At 60.9% G+C, this 18,562-nt stretch overlaps 2 protein-coding genes across 3 annotated transcripts in view; one reads left to right on the forward strand and one right to left on the reverse strand.

The window, feature by feature from the left end:
* INPP5A (inositol polyphosphate-5-phosphatase A) overlaps nt 1-15,578 on the forward strand; it is a 146,620-nt gene extending 131,042 nt beyond the window's left edge. The window contains exons 12-16 of one of the 2 annotated variants that reach the window (XM_037051247.1): nt 1,315-1,388; nt 11,507-11,618; nt 13,331-13,399; nt 14,125-14,161; nt 14,300-15,578. In XM_037051247.1, the coding sequence (XP_036907142.1) occupies nt 1,315-1,388; nt 11,507-11,618; nt 13,331-13,399; nt 14,125-14,161; nt 14,300-14,349 (342 nt within the window). In that variant the 3' untranslated portion in view covers nt 14,350-15,578. Of the gene's footprint in view, nt 1-1,314; nt 1,389-11,506; nt 11,619-13,330; nt 13,400-14,124; nt 14,212-14,299 lie in introns of both variants that reach the window. The other variant, XM_037051248.1, reaches the window with a different exon arrangement.
* Nucleotides 15,579-16,951: 1,373 nt separating this feature from the next.
* NKX6-2 (NK6 homeobox 2) lies at nt 16,952-18,160 on the reverse strand. Its single transcript, XM_037051249.1, has 3 exons — nt 17,755-18,160; nt 17,505-17,677; nt 16,952-17,307 (listed from the first exon to the last, which is right to left on the reverse strand). The coding sequence occupies exons 1-3, from the start codon at nt 18,158-18,160 to the stop codon at nt 17,053-17,055; spliced, it is 834 nt and encodes a 277-aa protein (XP_036907144.1). The 3' UTR covers nt 16,952-17,052.
* Between the last annotated feature and the right edge of the window lie 402 nt (nt 18,161-18,562).

An 18,562-nucleotide genomic window follows, 5' to 3' on the forward strand; every position in this document is an offset into this window, starting at 1 on the left:
CTGCCGGGCAGCGCTGTGCCTGCTGGAGTGTGTACAGGCACACATGAGCTGGGTCTTGGGCACCCGAGTGCGTGTAAACATGTTTATAAACAGACACACACATTCTGGGCTGGCCCTCACCTCCTCCTCAAAGGTGCATTTCAGTCCCTAGGATATTCCCTCACCACGAGCCCAACTGAGGAGCTGACTGAGGAACTTCCCAGTGTCCTCCCCAGAGGTGGAGTGAGGTTTCAGGGAAGTCAGTCTGCACCCCACCCTCCCTCTCCTGTACCCCCGTTTGCCCCAAGGCTGCGTTCCACTCCTGCACCCTTCCCTGGGGGCCTCAGTCTCCTGGCCACTGGACTCGGTAACACTAAGCTGGGGAGGTTTGTGCCAGTGTGCCTCGCCGGCAAGTGTGGACTCTCGTCTCCCCCTGGGGTCCAGGCCCCACCCCCCGCCTCTGAGCCTGTCCAGGGAGTGCAGGGGGCTCTCTGTGATGGGGGTCTCTGCAGGGAGGGGCTCAAAACTGAAGTCCAGCGGCTGTGCTGGAAATGCCCCCTTTGTACACGAGGAGCTCCCAGCTGCCCCTCCCCAAGCATGAGCGCTCCACTAGCGCCTTCCTGTGCATTTCCACGCTGCTTCCCTCCCTCCCAGCCCCAGGGACTGGCGGGCGGGGCTGCCTGCTGCCTCAGGTAGCAGCCCGGCACACGGGGGATCGCTGTGCACACGGCGCTGCGATCACACGCTTCGGGGGTGATGGATGAGGCAGCTTTGAGGGGAGCCCCTGTGCAAGGCCGCGCCCACCCAGCTGCGAGGGGGCTTGATTAATGAACACGTCCCGAGGGCACGTGTGGTGACGGCTCATCACCGCCCTGTGTGGCCAGAGGCCATGTGCGCCCCTTCCCTCCTGGGCACAGTGTGCCCTGTGGGGCGTGCAGACTTCGGGCATTTCTTACCAGCTCCCCATGTGAGGTAGACACTGCTCACCTCTGAGTGTGAGCACAGCGGGAGTGGTGTCCCCTCCTTGGGACAGTGCCGGCCCTGCCCCCTGCACTGCATGGCTTCCGAACAGGGGAGTGGCTGCTCAGCCATGGGTATGTGGGTCCCAGCACCAGCAGCAGCCACACTGGAGCCCGAGCGTGGCTTTATCAGCAGGGACTGTGGGGCACCCACTGGGCCCCTTGGGGCACTACTGGGCAGGTCTCAGAGGGAGGGGCCCCCACCCAACTGTGGGACATGGTCCTGGAGGTTGTGAGCCCTGCTGTCCACACCCCGGGGCTGCATGGTGCTCCCAGACATGCCGGTGACTTGGTTTTCTTCTGTTTCTCTCTTCAGCTCCTAGAATTTGACAAAGAGCTATCTGTCTTCAAGGACAGATTGTATGAACTGGACATCTCGTTCCCTCCCAGGTAAGGGGCCGTGCCTCCCGGGTGAACAGGTAACTATCCTCCTCTCAGGGTGGCCAGTGCACCTGTGCAAACCAGCCCGCAGCCCTTCCTGCGGCCCAAAGAAGCAACCAGGAGCAACGAGGGACTCTTTCTTTATGCAAGATGGTCTTCCAGCACGCAAAACACGGCCTGCTGGGTATACGTCCTATAGCCGGTGGAGGCGGCTGGTGCTGTGGGCTTTCCTCAGCAGGGTCTGTGTGGGCTTGGACATGCCTGCCAGCCTCTGCTGTGTTTCTCTCCACCGCCTTTAGAGTCCAGACGTCTGCAGCATTCGCCTCCTGTTCATTTCCTCTGACTGTTCACACACCCAGGGCCTCCCAGGGCCTGGACGTAACAGAGAGAAACTGTAGACAGGAAGCCACCAGGCCCTGGGCCTGTGCCCCACTGACCTCCGGGTGCAGGCTCTAGCTGACAGGGCAGGTGCTCAGAGCTCAGGGTCGGCACACAGACTGCCAGTGTGGGTGTCAGGGAGCCAGGGAAGCAGGACAGCTCCACTCTGCCCTTGGGCCGCCAGGCTGGTGGAGCACCAGCCGCCTCTGCCAGCCCGTGGTGTGAGCCGGTCTGCAGTCACCACTGTCCAGGGCCCTGGCCAAGCTCAGGGGCTGTTTCAGGTGTCCCAGTGGGCACTGAGCACTTCAGGTGTGTGTGGAATCTGCTGACAGCATTGTCAGGGGTTTGTCCAGGTGTCCCCCTCCAGATACCCTGAATGTCTCATCCTCTGTGAACAGACCCATGGATTCCTCCCCAGGGCTTTGCTGAGCTGGCAGGGGGTAGAGGAGTCCCGGGAGATCCCATGGGCTAGAGCGTGGCCCTGTGGACACCTGTGCCCCTCACATTTCTCCCAAACCCTGCAGCCTCAACAGTCCCCCACACAGGGACAGAAGTACAGCAGGTCCTGAGCAGGGTAGAGGGCTACTGGATCACGCACTTCCCTGGGCAGGCGGCTATGACCTGGTGGCCCCTAAGATCCCCCCTGTTCATCTGGGGTCTTTTCTGTCCCTGGAACATGGGAGGGGTTGCTTTGGTGGCATGTGGGAGGCTCTTCAGTGCTTCCTGGGTGCTGATCTCTGGGTGTCCCTGCCCAGCCCTCAGGACAGGAGGCCTGGGGGGCTTTATGCAATGACCTCTCTTCCTTCAGCGAGGTCCCAGAACAGACCTGCTGAGCAGAATCTGCACAGAGTCTTGTGGGTTCCTGGGCAGGAGAACAGCCCCCAGAAATGTGTCCACCCTCTTCCCAGAACCTGCGAGTGTCTCCCACTCGTGACAAAAGGGACTTGGCCGTGCATGAGTGCCTTAATGCAGGGAGCCCCCAGCCCTCAGAGGCAGTTTCAGGGCTGGGGGCGGCCTGCAGGCTCTGCCCGACCAGCTGAATTAGTTTTCAGGTAGAGCCCCTGGAATCTGGAAACCCCAGTTGACGGTTGCAGAGATGGACGTGCGGGGAGAAGAAAGGGAGAGGCATCCCCAGCCTGTGCTGTCAAGCCGGCAGCTCTGGAGCTTGGGGCCCTGTTTCCAGGAAGGACTACAGCCGCCTCTCAACACAGTCAGACCTTGTGCACGGGTGCAGGGCCACCGCAGGTTCTGAGGCCATTCCCCCCCCCCCCGCCTGCTGGTCCCCCTCCCACTGCTTGGCCACACCTGAAGTCCTCCCTCCCTCTGGTCCTATTTATGTTTTTAAGGCTGTGTCTGTGCCAACCAAGTAGAGTCACAGCCCCCACGGTGGCCGTGCGGGGTATGCAGAGCTATTTTGAGCAGGAGCACAGCTGGAGCGGCAGGGCAGTGGCAGGGCGGCAAGGTGGCAGTTGGTCAGCACCTGCCAGGTGTGCTCTCCGACCCTGCCATGAAGTCCGTGGTCTCGAGTGGGGTGTGAGTGTGGGTGTGCAGGAGTCTGCACACAGACAGGTGTGCCCTACATGGGTGTGTATGTTGTGTGTGTAGGATGTGTACAAAGGGTTGTGTGCATGGATGTACTCCTGTGTGCACTGTAGCTGCATGTGCATTGTGTACATATGTGAGTATCATAGGTTGTATGTGTGCATGCATAGGTGTGTTGTATGTGCAGGATGTGTGTGAGTAGTCATGATCAGTTGTGTGTGTTTCTGTGCAGTCCGTGGATCATGTGTGTGTGGAGTGTGCACATGGATGTGTATATGTGGGTGTGTAGACATGGGTTTGAGTTTATGCACATGATATGGGTGTGCCTGTGTGTATGCAAAGTTGGTACATGTGAGCATGGTTACATGTGTACATGTGTAGGGGGGTGTGTGCCTTAGGGCGGTTGGGTTGTGTGTGCACGTAGGCCTGTGTGTATATTTGCAGTCTGTCCAGAAGGTATCCAGTCATGTATTATGAAAAACAGAGACGTTTATTGAAGATACAAGAGACAAGAAACACTGTGCACAGGACAATGACGCCTGTCCCCTTCAGAAGAGGCACCTTGGGACCTCACACAGTTCTCCCAATCGTTATCAGCTTCCTTGTCCTATTTTCCTGAATCTCATCAACAGTCCAAAGTCTCTTCCCTTTCATCAAAGGTGATTTTAGTTTTGGGAAAAGCCAGGAGTCAAAGGGCACCAAATCTGGGCCCCAGGGGGGCTGAGTCACCTGGGTGATCTGATGTTTCACAAAAAACTCTTCATGAGACGAGATGCATGAGCAGGTATGTGTTGAAGTGACGAAGCTGCCCGTCACCAGCTGCCCACGGCTGCAGCCTCTGCATCATCCAAATAGTTTCTGCGGAGGGAGGTTCAAGCTTAATGTAAAATCTGATGTAGATTCGTTGCTCTGCTCACTCAGTCGTTTTGAATGCGACGGCCACACAGTCCACACGCTCACTCACCGCGTCTGCCGCCCCCACTGACTGGTGCAGTGAAGTCGTCCTTGTTCACGCATGTGCGTTCCAGTCCACGCTCCTTGGCTGCCAGGTTCCATCGACGTCATGCAAACTGTTCTCGTTAGAGTAACAATGGCTGGAGTTCTTCCTGACAGACCTTGTCATATGTATCTGAGTGTGCGTAGGTGTGCACCACACAGTTGTGGGGGTGTGTGCATGAGGTGTACCTGTGTGTGCAGCTGTGTGCATGTACATGGTATGTACATGGGAACGTGTATATGTGTAAGGTGTGTGCACATGCAGTCTGCATGTGCTGTGCACAGGTGCCTGTGTGTGTGTGTGTGTAGGCTTTGTCTGTAGGTGTCTCCATGGGTATGTGTGTGTGTGTGCCATGCGTGTGTGTGTTCATAGGTGTGGGTGTTGTGTGGGTTTGTGGATCTGGGTGTGTATGTAGTATGTGTGTAGGTGTAGAGGTTGCATTGTGTGGGTGTATATGTTGATTGGTTGTGTGTTGTGTGGATGTGCCTGGGTCTGGGTGTGGATGGGTGTGAGTGTGTGGTGCCTGGGTGTGTGTGTTGTGTGGGTGTCGTCAGTGCACAGCTTCCAGCATGGATCTGTCTGTGGCCGATGGGAGTGGTTGGGGACCCTGTCTTGGAGCAGAGGGTTCACAGGCCCCAAGGACTCCACCTGAGGGAGCTCGGGGACACTGCCCGGGCTGTCCTGGTCCCGCGTGGGAAGAGGTGGCCGCAAGTGAGTTGTGGGAGCAAAGAAGCACTTGGTCCAGGAGGCGTCCTCGGGGAAAATGGGCACCCTGCCTCCTTTAGAGGTTCTGTCCTGTCCCACACCAGAGCACCTACAGGAAGGAGGCAGAATCCTGTCCCTCACACCAGGTCCCCATGCAGGAAGCCCCAGGGTCTGAGGCCAGCCTGCCAGACAGAGACCTGTCTCCCTGGGTTTCTCATCCCTAGGGTGCCCAGGGGCGGGGTCCTGTGAACCCTCTGCCATGGGTGTCTGCCCCCGCGGCCGCGGCTCCTGTCTGCAGAGCCCGTCCGCAATTTCCGCCCTTGTCATTCACATGTGAATGCATGGCAACCTGGCCAAGCCATCTTGGTCTCTGTCCTGGAGGAAGCAAGCTCACTGAGGGCCTCCTGCAGAGGGAGACATTGTTCCTGAGTGGCGCATATAACTCCCAGACATGCAGAGGGCAGGAGCATCCCACCCAGCTGAGCTCCCCATGGCCGGACGCTTGGTCAGTCACCCGCCCATGACAGTCCCCAGAGACATTTCATTAGCAATGGGTCTCATGATGAGAGTGCCCTGGGTTTTTTCCAGCTAGGCTGTTGGTCACTGTCCACCATGGGTGCACAGAGCGGCATTGCTGGCAGACCGTAACCCAGTGCTGCCTCTTGCCCTGCTAGGAGAGGCTTGGTGTTTCTGGTATGTGTAGAGCCATCAGCGTCCTAATTCTCAGTGCCAGGCCCAGCCACTTGTAGCCCCTTCTTCAGGGATGGCCACACAGGAGGCCAGCTTGGGGTCCAGAGGCAGCGTTGCGGTAGGGCTGGGCTGGGCTCAGAGTAGCAAGAATGTCACTGGACAGGCCCAGGGCCACCCTGCCTGTCCCTCTGCCAGAGACACTGGCAGCCCCACTGGGGCCCAGCCACATGAGGCCTCCCATGCCACACGGTGCCCATGGGCTCCTTCTGCCAAGAACTTGATGGGCTTGGAGTGCTCAGTGTGCAGACACGACATCGGCCCAAGCTCTCCGGCTACTGCTAAAAGTGCCGCTGGAGCTGGCACAGAAGTTGCCATAATGTTAGGTGTTTGAGGTGAATGCCGGTGAGCAGGTGCATCTCACACTGTGCCTGCATCCTACAGAGGGTTGGGGGCTCAGCATCCACTCACAGCTCCCGCCCCTGAGCCCAGATTTGGGCCCCTCAGAGCCAATGGCAGGAGCCAGGCCTCCTCGGGAGAACCTAGCATGGCAGCCGCGGCAGGCGGGGTGAAGCCTCTGTCTTCGTACGCATCCCAGCCTGGGGGGACGCAGTTTGCTGTTTAACTCTGAGAGTTTTGCTGTCGTCAGCTTCAAATAGACTGCAGGAGAAAGGGCAGGTGGTGAAGCTGCCAGCAGCTCTGGGTATTTTCGCCACCCTGCACAGCTGAGCGCGCACCGTGGGTCCTGGCACCCAACCCTGAGGGGCTGCTCTCCGGGGGCCAAGCCTCCTGCCCCTGCTGATGGCAACAGCCTGCCTTCCCCCCAGGGGCCCCTCCAGGACCTCCCTTCCCTGAAGCCGACGAACGCACAACCCCAAAGAGTGGCCCCACCACACGGCAGCACCCCTTCCTGATGTCACTGGGCTGTGTCAGCAACAGAGGCCGACAGTCCCACCTTGGCCCACAGCCTCCAGTGCCCTGCCCAGGGGCTTGAGCCCTTTCTGTGTTGAAGATGGCAGCTGGCTGCCTGTCACTAGTCCTGGACTCACTTGCAACACGGCTGAGTGCTGTGCAAGCCCTTCGCTAGAGAAGGGGCTGACTCTTCCCATGTGCTAGGAAGAAACACCGTGTCTCACCACCAGGGGCTGGTGTTGGCTTTGGGGACAATGCCTGTGGTCCCAGGACCCTCACACTGTCACAGCAAGGGGCCCCAGAGGGCTCTCCTCCGTGGCTCCTACCTACTGAGAGTTACTGTGGTTTTAATTTACTCCTAAATGACAATGATAAACCATTACTTGTTAACATAACATTTTTATGAAAAAACATTTGCTGATAAAAAAATAATTTGCAGAAAAGAATGGAATAGTTTCACATTCAAAAGAATTTTTGTAAAGTTCAGCTTAACAGAGGGCAGAAGGGATCTTGTATCTGCTACAGTTTGACCCCAGTGGCCACTCTGGGTGGCCTGGGAGGGTCGTGTCCCACGGGAGGGCCAGTCCGTGGCCTCAGACCACCTCTGCCCATAGAATCCTGAAGCCCCATGTTGGAGGCGTGAGGGCTGAGGACAGAGCCGTGGTGCTGCTGGTCCAGGGTGTTCTGAGGAGGAGCCGGCTCTGCGTGAGCATAGGTGACAGACACAGTGTCTCGGTGTGACTGAGGGAACGTCGCCTCCGGGCCCTGTAAGGGCCTGGGGACCCCAGCCATCTACACACCGCACCAAAAACCAGCCAAGAGTTGGGGACTGCTGGAGTGCCGGAGAGTTGCTGCTGGGTGCCCCACAACAAGCACGCTTACATACCCCTGCACAAGCCACATATGTGAAGGGCGCTGCGTGGCTCTGTCGTGTAGAGATCGCTGCCTACCAGGCTGGCTGGCAGTACTGGGTCACGGCCCTTGACCTCCAGGCGGTGGTGGGAGGGCCTGGCACTGCTCATCTTATGGGGCAGGTGGGCGAGCACTGCCATGCTGAGGGCTGTTCCTGGGGTGGGTTATGCTTGAGCCTGGAGCTGCCTGAAGGGACAAGAGGTGCCAGGGTCCCAGCTGTGCCCACCCACACCCTGGGAGGGTATCCCGTGCTCAGAGAGAGCTGGGCGGGCTCGCAGCCATCCTGCAGAGGCCGTCGCTGCAGGGCAGACACACTGGTGCAGGACCAGGCCAGGCTCTGGCTTCTGAAAAAGACACAGCTGGACCTCCCACGGGGACAAGCCCACGAGGACAAGCACCTCTCTGGGCTGGCTGGGTGGGGCCATCCGTCTCAGCAGACACAGTCATCTGCAGGCTGAGGACCAGGGACTCTGCCCACATGGGCAGTGGGCCAGGACGCAACGTGTGAGCAGTGCAGACACGTATCGACAACACATGTCTGAGTGTAAACTCCGTGCGGGAAGAACAAGCCCCGCTGTTTGCCTTGCCCGGCACACAGGAGGGAGCTCGCCTGTCTGTCTGGCCCCCGAGCCCTGGTTGAACACAGACACTCAGGACCAAGCGCTGAGGAGTGAGGGGTCAGAGGCCCAGTTGCAGGAAAAGCAGGTGACACCGGGGCCCTGCGTGCAGGTGTGCTCTGCCCAGGCGCGGGGCCCACCTGCCAGCCTCCCTCACCTGGACTCTCCCTTGGGGACACAACACTGTTGCACTTCGCGGTTTCCATGTGGCTGCGGCTCTGCTTCAGTCTGTTTCTTTGATTCTAGCTCCGCTGCTTTTCTGGAATTTCAGAATGCCAGGTCTGGAGGCCTCCTTGGCGGGGTTAGGAAAATCTCTGTGACAGTCGTCTCACCACCTGGTCTGCAACTGCGTCAGCCTCTGTGCTGGGCGTCCACTCTCCCTGTGCGGGGCTGTGACGTGGGGACGGCAGCTGCCTCACCCAGGGGGATTCGAGGGCCTGTCCTCACCCTCCCCGAGGAGCCCAGCAGCACCTCCTTTCCTCTCTGCTCCTGGGGGGGCTGGTTCCGGAAGGGCTCCCCACCCCAACCTGGCCAGCCCAGCCCAGCCCGCTCCCGTGGGGACCTGGGCCTTATTAGCAGGGCTGGGCCCCCAGCAAAGGAGCTACAGCCCACATCCTGAGGTGCAGGGAGGTGGGGGTGGCGGGGCTTCGAGGACAGGTGGGCGATTGTTAGCTCTATCACTCAGCCACTCATTATGGCAACTTTCCCTCTCTGCCCTCGTCCCCACCCTGCATGGGGTTTGCTTTCAGATAAGTCTGAATGCACAGCCAGCACCGTGTTAATCAATGTCAGCTCCTGCCCTGCTGCTGGGCTGTCCCGGGTAGTGGGAGGCAGGCCGTAGGGTGAGGCCCTGCCTGCAGACAGGGAGGCAGCAGGCCCTGTGCTGTGTCTCAAGGCCCCGGGGTGCTCCCGGGACCATTGCTCACAGAGCTGCTTAACAGCCTTCGGTCCATTGTGCAAACTGGCTGCCCCTGGGCTTACCCCGCTCAGGGATGCATGCCCCTCAGGGCATCGTGGTGCAGCCTTGGACAGGGCCTGACCTCAGGTGCTTTGTGCAAGGGGTGGGTCCTGTCATCAAGGTGATGTCACCACACCACTGAGCAGAGACGGCAGCTTCTGGAGCAGGTCACTATCTTGCTCCATCCCGACCGCATCTCCCAGGGTGCCTTGTGGCCAGCTCCTTCCACACCTGCTCCTCAGGGCACACCCGGGCCAGGGAGCCTCGTGGCTAGGTGCCCCTCACAGCGCCACCCGAGGTGACACGGTGCTCTGAAGGTGTCAGGGAGCCCCTGAGTCACAACGTCCATCACAGAGGCCCCCAGATGGCACTGGGCTCCTAGTGGGAGGGTGGCAGTGGGTCATCCTGAAGATGACCAGGTGCCACGGGTCCCCCTCTGGGTAAACTTGTCTTGCAGCCACTTTGTGGCAGAGGTCCCCCTACTCCCTCACAGCCTGCAGGACCTTCTGAGCCACACCCCTGACCTTTGCCCCAGCAGTGGGGGTTGCTTAGTGACTTAGTAGGTAGTCCTTTGGAAAGGGGAAAGCCTAAGTGGGTCCCACTGCAGGCGCCCTGATTGGACAGTGTGTCCTGGGCAGGGCAGGGCTGGGCCCCATCAGGTTAGCCTGAGGAACCCTGGGCCAGGCACCCGCCGCCATGTGTCCCAAGAAGACACTTGCGGGGCAGCTGGCATGCACAGTCAATGCATTTGCCACTTTAGGTCTCCAGTCACGTAACGCAGGGGCCCCCTGCCATGCCAGGGCCACGGTGGGGCCCGCTAGGGGCTGGCAGCCACGGCCAGTAGCTCCAGCAGAAGCGCTGGTGAGGTGCTCAAGGCCAGGGCCCATGCAGGGCAGGCAGGTGGCCCAGCACCCACGACAGGAGCAGCCCAGAGACTAGAGGTAGCCTTTTCCTGAGACAGGGAAATTCAACAGAGAATAAGGTGCCTTTCACAGCAAATGCCATGTAATATTTCAGGATCAACCTACAAAAACCCTTTGGACTCTCACAAGGAAAAGTTGTCATCTGGCGAAGACCAGACAACCTGCGCCACAAGTAAGGGGCGCACGGCCCTGCGGGGGTGCACCGCACACAGCAGAGCCGCTCTGCTACACCTCGTCATGCCAGGCGCATCTGCTGCACTCCCGATGCAGCTGCGTCCCAATGCCTGTGTGGGGGGAGCAGTTTCACATGCACCCGGGAAGGCCCACTGGGCAGAGCAGAGCCCAGAGGCAGGGCTGTCCCATGAGCTCCAGAGCAAGGGGAAGCCACCCCCAGGGAGGAACGCAAGGGGCCTTGGACAGGCAACTGCAGGACACTATGGACAGGCAGCCAGTGTCTGAGGACGATGGGACCTTGCTCAGCTGGAAGCCACAGGAACCCTCCTTGCCCCTGTGTGCGTCACTCCCGGGTCCACTGGTTGGCTGTAGGGCCTCCATTCCTGAGGGGGCCGCCAGGCCTCTGCCAGTGGCCAAGCAGGTCAGTGGAGGAGAGCCTATATGGCCAGGGCAGGGACAGTGCCCACCACAGTGATGACCTCATGGCTGTGGCCTGGGTGCCTGGATACTTCCTGAGAGGAGGACTGAGGTGGGAGCAGGTTGTAGGAACCCAGGTATGTGGCCAAGCTGGGCCCCAGTTTCCCGCAGGTTCCTACTGGGCACAGCTGTGTGACCGGGCATGTGAGGGCCTGACGCCATGTTTTCCTGCGCAGGTTTTCTTGTACTTCAGACCACATCCAAAACTAAAGCAAAGTGCCCTGGCTGGTGTGATCCAGTGGATTGAGCGCAGGCCTGCAAACCAAAGGGTCGCTGGTTCGATTCCCAGTCAGAGCACATGCCTGGGTTTCGGGCCAAGGTCCCCAGTGGCAGGTGCATGAGAGGCAACCACACATTGATGCTTCTCTCCCCCTTTTTCTCCTTCCCTTCCCCTCTCTCTAAAAATAAATAAAATCTTTTCTTTTTTTAAGATTTTATTTTTATTTATATTTAGAGAGAGGGGAAGGGAAGGAGGGAAACATCAATGTATGGTTGCCTCTCGTGTGCCCCCAAGTGGGGACTTGGCCTACAACCCAGGCATGTGCCCTGACTGGGAATCGAACCAGCGACACTTTGGTTCGCAGCCTGCACTCAATCCACTGAGCTATGCCAGCCAGGGCCAAAATCTTTTAAGTCAAAAAAAAAAAATAAAGTTTAATTGAGGATCTCATTTCTTTAAAGGAACTGTGAGTTTGACTTTATATTCTAGAAACTTCTATACAGGTATTCTTTCTGAGAGTGCCAGCAGTTCCAAGAGGCTTTAGAGAGAATCCCTACAGCCGTCGGCGAGACTCAGAGGAGGGGCTGGAGCCGTGTGCTGACCTGCCCGTGTCCTGTCTCCCCAGCTACCCGTACAGCGAGGACTCCAGTCAAGGCAAGCAGTACATGAACACCCGGTGCCCCGCCTGGTGCGACCGTGTGCTCATGTCCCCGTCCGCCAAGGAGCTGATTCTGAGGGTGAGTAGTGGACCAGCCCTGGCCTGTCCTGTGACAGGCCTTCAGTCACTGGGGAGCTGGTGCCTAGCCTGCAGGGCCTGTGGGCAGAGCTAGGCGTCTGGGCCCTGCGAGGTCTGAGACGGGGAAGTTTTCAGGTTTCCTGGAGCCTCTTGATTTGCCACGGTTTTTCAATTCCCACGTTTTAACACAAAAGGAATGTTTTCAAAAGATGCAATTGGTTCTGAATTGGTTTTGTCAACCCCATTAATGCAATAATGAAAAAACCTAAGAATGGCCGGCGTTGATTTCACCCAGGGCTTGACGCTTCATACCCGGGGCAGGGGTTGGGAGGGGCAGGCACACAGCAGCCGCCCCCACCCCAGGCCACCCCTCCCCCAACAGGCCCTATCTGTGCTCCGGGGCCAGACCCCAGGCCTTACCCCCTGGGCAAAAGGGGCTGCAGGTAGGAGGGCAGAGCCCCCACATGCTGCCCTGAGCACACAGCCCATGCCCTGCCCCCCATCACCCACCTACCACCCACATGTCCCGTGGCCCCCGCTAAGTGGGCCCCACAGAAACTGGGCTGGAGGCTGGGGCTCTCGGGGTCCACTGGGCTTGCTCTGCTGGGGGTGGGGGTGGGGGTGGATCTGGCAGCCCTCTGCAGCCCGTGCACAGGGCCTGCCTCAGCCCCACCCCTGCCAGCGCTGAACACAGGTGTCTCCAGGGACGAGACAGGTGTCACCTACCTGGGAAAGCATGAAAGACCAAGAGCGGTGCGTTCTGCACTAACACAGCCCCCGCACTCGGCCCCGCAGCCCCGAGGCTGGGGGGCGGAAGGCAGTGTTTCAGCCTGTCTTACATTCACTCACATCTTTCCCAGTTTGGGGGGTGAGGTTTGATGCTACAGATGCAGTGGGGGCCGAGCTGGGACGGGCGTCCCTCCCTGGGCGAAGGTCCCGGCAGGCCCTCCCCTGGGGGACGGGCGTCACAGGCCACAGATGCTGCAGGCTGCCTCCTCGGGCTCATCCATCATGCCACGCTCCGCTTCCTCGTCATCGTGTTCCGTCTGCTTCCTGCCTGAGACTCGAAGGTGGTGGCTGCCTGGGGGCCGGTGATGGGTGCTCAGTCGGCTGTGCCCCTCCCGCGGTCATTGTCTGTGTGCCTCTGGGTTATGCAGTTGGAAACCCACAATTTTACGCTGCCTCTGTGAGTTGCCGCGCCGCCTGTGATGAATGGCCCCTCTGGTGGGCGGCAGTGTGGCCATGCGGGGTGCTCACGAGGCCACCGCGGAGGCTGTTTGCTCTCACCTCCTTCGGGTGGTGAGCACTCCACACAGTAAAACTGCAGCTTCCTGCTGCATTAAAGGAAATTCAGCCTCAACTTTATAGTCCCGGGTGCTTCCGCTGTGGACAGGAAGTCCCAGCCAGTCAGACGGCCGGGAACAAGCCCTTCACCCTCACCCACAATAAGGTGTTTGCCAGGCCTAGTGGGCGGCAGGCACAGTGGGCACTGCGGTTTGTGACTGTTGGGGTCATGCCAACCGCAGTGGGCTTGGGGCACCGAGCCTTCTCACCACCCCGGCCTGGAGGCCCAGGTGCTGCCACACCTGCCAGAAGCTTCCACCCACCTGCCCAGTGACTCCCTCGTGGGCCCAGTGGTGCAGGGGAAGCGCGTGCTCACAGGGACTGCCACCGGCCCTCCTCCCACACTGCTCCCTCTGTTTGCTTTCCCAGTCTGAGAGCGAGGAGAAGGTTGTCACCTACGACCACATCGGGCCCAGCGTCTGCATGGGAGACCACAAGGTGACGGCTGGGGCGGGCCTGAGGGTGGGCGCCTGCTTCTCTGCCTTTGCTCCCCACCCACCCCGCAGGCCACTGCTCGGCATAGGCTGAGCTGTTGTAGTGAGACACCAGAGGGTGGGTGCGTGGGTCAGTAGGGGGCACACTGTGAGGTAGGTAGGTAGAGAAGAGGCAGAAACGACTGGCCGTGGTAGCATAAAATACAATTTTACTGTTTGCAGTCAAAATACCACGTCCCCACAGACTACTTCCAAGGCCATTCCCAAGGGTGCGTTTGGGGTGTTTTATTGTTCTTACGCAGAGCCGGGCTCAGCGGGCGGGTGGAGTGTGAGGGTCACAGGTCAGTGCTTCAGGGACTCGTTTGCACAGGGGCCTGTCCCTGCACTGGAGCCCAAGCCGTCCTCACTGAGGGGCACAGGTGGTGCCCCCCAGGGCCGAGACCGCTGGGTGTCGCCCCGAGTGCAGCCCTTACAGGGGCGCCAGGCGGGAGCTCTGTCCCATCCCCATTGTCTGGGGCGTGGTCCGTGGCCTTTAGCCCCTTTGAATATCAGTTGTCATCCGGAAAGAACGCCTCTTTACAAAACTGGAAGGCGCTTGCCAGGAGCCCCTGGTGGCCCGGCTTGGCTTCGTCCGGTCAGCAGGGCTCTGTCGCGATGAGAGACGGTTCGAGGGCAAGGGGGCGGCCAGCAGCCACCAGGGTGCTGACGCCCCCTCTTGTCCTGCTGCAGCCCGTGTTCCTGGCCTTCCGCGTGGCGCCCGGGGCAGGTAAAGCTCACGCACACGTGCACAAGTGTTGTGTCGTGCAGTGACGTGTGGTAAATATGGCTCCTTCCCTTGAGTTCACCTTTTCTGAGCTTTGCCTGGTGTGTCTGTCCCTTTAACAAACCACTGACTCTGCGGCAGGGCGGCGATGCCAGGCACGGGAGCGGACCCTCCGCCAGCCCTGCCTGTAGCGCGAGGAGCAGACGGAGGTCGCGTCCACTGGAGTCCACACTCAGCAGCTGCATCCGTAACTTGCCCGAGCGCCACCCGCCAGCCGGCGGCCCGCACTTCGCTTCAGCCTCCGGCCGTCCCGGGGCTCACATACCTCACTGTCTTGTCTGTTCATGTGACATTAAGTAGAAATATTGGGTTTTTTAATAAGTCACAGTCCTGTTGCCAAAACTCTAATAGACAGCAGAGATTCTGTATTTTAGACTTCACGGTTTCCGGTTTGTAATAGTCGTCAGCGTGGGGACCCACGGCGTCCGCGCCTGCTGCCAGCTGGAGGCGAGCCCGGCAGGCAGGCTCTGTGGGGTCGGCGGCGAGGCCCCGGTCCAGCCGCGGCCCATGCATCCCCTCTGCTGCTGTGTACATGGTTCTGAATCACACTGCAGCTGCTTCCCCGTTTTATATATGAATACATATAAATATATACTTTTTAAAGTAATTTATAAATCTTACCAGACTTATGCTGAATATACTTTCCAGTATGAATGCTCGAGAGCACCCCGTCAGCGAGGAAAGTCGGAGCCTGGGGTTGGCCCTGGGAGCTCTGAGCGCACCTGCGGAGCAGGCGGGTGGTGGGCGTGCTCCCCCGCCTTCTGTGACAGTGAGACCCGGGTGTGAAGTCTGTAGCCGGCTTGGTGTATTCCTTTTAAGAATTTTGTAAACCGTTTTGTCTGTCTTTTGTTACTGCTCTATGGTGCCAAGTATTACACATGAAACAATAATGTCATGGGGGAATGAAAATAGCCTAGTCCGCTTCCAGTAGAAACCGCTTTTAACATGAACTGCATCTAAAACCGTGGAGAGAACAGAGCTGTCCCGGGCTTGGCCGCAGACGCCCCATGTGGGACATGGCGGCCCACCCTCCCCCAGCGCCGGGCCAGCCCCGCGCGCCTCGGGGGCCCTCGGGGGAGCAGCGCACCGCACCGGCTCCCCTGCTACAGAACACTAAGGCCCCGGGCCGGCGGCGGCGGGCAAGCGCCTGCGTGTAGGTCAGTCACTACCAGTGCGAGCGATGCCGGCGCCTGCCCAGTCTGCTCCGGGCAGCAGGCGGCGGGGGCGGGGCTGCGGTCCCCTTGCGGTCCCGGCCTCACGGCAGTTCTGTCCAGCGGGGTTTCGGATGCTGGTCACTGTGGAGGCCTTTAGAAATGACCGCCCCGGTTCCTAAGCAATAAAATTGATCATGGTGAACACAGCTCTGCCTGTCTGTCTCCCTTCTGCGCGCACCCCCTTTGAAGTGCTGTGTGGCAGGGCCGTGCCCTCCTCTGCCGCCCGAGCCCCCTCCACCAGACGCCATCACCCCGGAGACACTGTGAGTTGAGAGCGGAAACACGGCCACCTCGGGCGTTTTCACTGAGGCGGTGAGGGGCTGGGTCGTCCCCCCCTGGGCATTTTTAATCAAGTTATGTAGATACGGGGCTGTCCTCAAACCCGGGACTGGAACCCCCCCCCCCCCGGTCTCCACTTGAGCTGAGAGGACACTTCACTTGCAGAAATAAAATAAATCCCTGTATTGCTCAAAGAGAAACAAAACCCACCAGTGGTTCCTTAGAAACGGTGGTTCTGCCCTGGGTGGCAACAAAAACTTCAGCTTTTTAGGTTTCTCTTTGGCATCCAAAAGAAATCACGGAGTACTACAAACATTTATACGTAATATTTAGAATTCATAATGCTTGTACCCCATTGGGATGCAACGAAAAGAGCTGTGGCCAGAGAGCCCAGCAGGTGCTGGTCTGTTAGCCGGACAGAACAGAGCCGGCGGTACTGGGACCCGCCCTCAGACCGCGGGACAGCTGGCCCAAGCGGGGACGTCTCGGGGCGTGGGCGGGCCGCCGGCCCCGCAGAGCTCACAGGGCTCCCGGCACAGGAGGCCCCGGGACGCTGACCGGGCAGCCCGGTCTCCGGGGGCAGCCTCGGGTTTCTCTTCTCGGCCCCAGTTTGGACTGAATGACGCTTTCTCCAACTCGAGCTGAAGGGCCGTGGACGCCAAGTGATTTAAAACCCCACCTACTCCACCCGTTGTGCGCTCCGCGCGAACTTGTAAATATCCAGCTACGGAGGGGAAGGCGCTCTATACAATCGAGCTGACCGCGCCCGCCGGACACGGGGTCTGGAGGGAGCGGGGTCGGGCCCCCAAACCTGTTGCGGTCCGCCCCAGACTTCACCCGTCTGAGCCGGCGCGGCGCGATCCCGCAGCCCGGGAAGGGGATGGCGCCCCCACCGCCCCGAGTCTCACCTGCCGGCGCCACGCGCCCCGCTCCATCCAGCTCCTCGCGGCTCTTCCTGGGTAGGCCCGGCGGCTCCTTACCGCCGAGGGTTCGAGGGGCTGAAGCCGGGGCCAGGGCTGCCCTTCCGAGCTCCGCTCTTTGTGTGTCCCCCGGCTCCGGCCGCCCTATCCGCCTCAACCTCCGCTCTGGGGCGCAGGGACCAGGCTGGCTCCGCTGCGCACGACCCTCGCAGGACCCTGGCGGCTGGGAGAGGGGACGGAAGGAAGAAACACGCGGTGCAGCCGGGAGCCGCGGCTCCAACGGGACGTGTTAAATAATTTATTGATGATACAAAGTGATTCCGCCGAGCCCGAGCCGGCCGCTTTATAACTTATTCTGTAAAAATATATGTACAATTCCGGCTGGGGGGCGCCGGCCACGCCCCACCCTGGCCCTCCGGCCTCACAAGGCGTCCCCCGCGCCAGCGCCGCAAGGGCTGACCAGCGCCAAGTTCGAGGGTTTGTGCTTCTTGAGCAGCCGCGTGATCTTCTCGTCGTCCGAGTTGGGGTCGAGGGGTCGGTTGTACTCGTCGTCGTCCTCCGCGTCCGACGCACCCACCTTCAGCTTCTCGGCGTCCGAGTCCTGCTTCTTCTTGGCCGACGCCATCTCCGCCGCGTGTCGCTTGCGCCACTTGGTCCGGCGGTTTTGGAACCACACCTGCGGGCGCAGGAGGGCATCAGGCGGCGCCTCCCAAGTTGCCTGGCCCGCTGCCCGCGGCTAGCACCTCGGCCCCCACCCTGTCCGCAGAGCAGCGGCGCCTCCCGGGCTGGGCCAAGGATGCCGGCCGCTTTCGGACCGTTCGCAGGACGCGGGCAGGAGGGTCTACCTGGTGCCGCCCGGCCGCGCATCCTCACCTTGACTTGGCTCTCGGTCATGCCCAGGGAGTAGGCGAGGCGCGCACGCTCCGGGCCCGCCAGGTACTTGGTCTGCTCGAAAGTCTTCTCCAGCGCGAAGATCTGCTGGCCAGAGAAGGTCGGCCGCGAGTGCTTCTTCTTGCCGTCCTTGTCCAGGACCCCGCCGGCCTGGGCTGCACAGGAGAGCGAGTAAGCACGGCCGCCGTCCCCCGCCCCGCGCCCCGCGTCGACTCCGGCGCGCGCCACTTACCCGGGCCGGCCAGTCGCGGGTCCCTCCAGGGCGAGCCCTGCACCACGCCGGGCCAGAAGATGGGAGCGCGCCCGGGCAGCTCGGCAAGCGGCTTGGGGTAGCCGCGCGCCACGGCGGCCGCGGGCCCGAAGTAGACGCCGGCCGACGAGGCAAGCCCGTTGAGACGGGGCAGGCCTCCCAGGAGGCCGCCGCCCGCCGCGCCCACGGGCCGCCCCAGGATGTCGCTGATGCCGTGCGGGGTGCCGAGCGGCAGCTGCGCGCCCAGGCCGCCCAGCGCGGGCGCCTTGAAGCCGGCCGGGCCCTGCAGAGCGTACGGAAACAGAGACGTCTTCATCTCGGCCATGTTGTGCAGCGCGGCCAGCGGCGCGCTGCTCAGCACGAACGCGCCCGGGCGGTTAGCGTCCATGGGCGCCGCCGCCGCCGGCCCGGGCGCCCATCCGGCCCGGGAAGTTCGCGCGTGGCCCAGGCGGGCGCCGCTTCACGGAGCGCGGGGCGCGAATGGGCGCCGACGGCCCCGGAGGGCGGGCGCGGGGCGAGGAGCGAGGGTCGGACCAGGCGGCGGCCGGGGACTGCGGGCGCGGGCGGCGGCTCCGGGGCTGGTCGGAGCGGCGCCGCGCGGGCCGGAGGCGCTGATAACCGCGGGACCCCAGCGCGGCGCGCGCGCTGATTGGCTGCGGGCGCCCGCGGCCCGGCCATTGGCCAGTGCCCCGCCCGCCGCGCGCCCCCGCCGGCCGCGCACTCCATGAAGGGCCCATTAGCACGGCAGGTGCCTTCCGGGCTGTAAATTTGTCCGATTTATCTCCCCCGG

The sequence above is a fragment of the Sturnira hondurensis genome, unplaced genomic scaffold (assembly GCF_014824575.4).
Source record: "Sturnira hondurensis isolate 20B ecotype Veracruz unplaced genomic scaffold, ASM1482457v3 Scaffold0007208, whole genome shotgun sequence".
NCBI classification, from domain to species: domain Eukaryota; kingdom Metazoa; phylum Chordata; class Mammalia; order Chiroptera; family Phyllostomidae; genus Sturnira; species Sturnira hondurensis.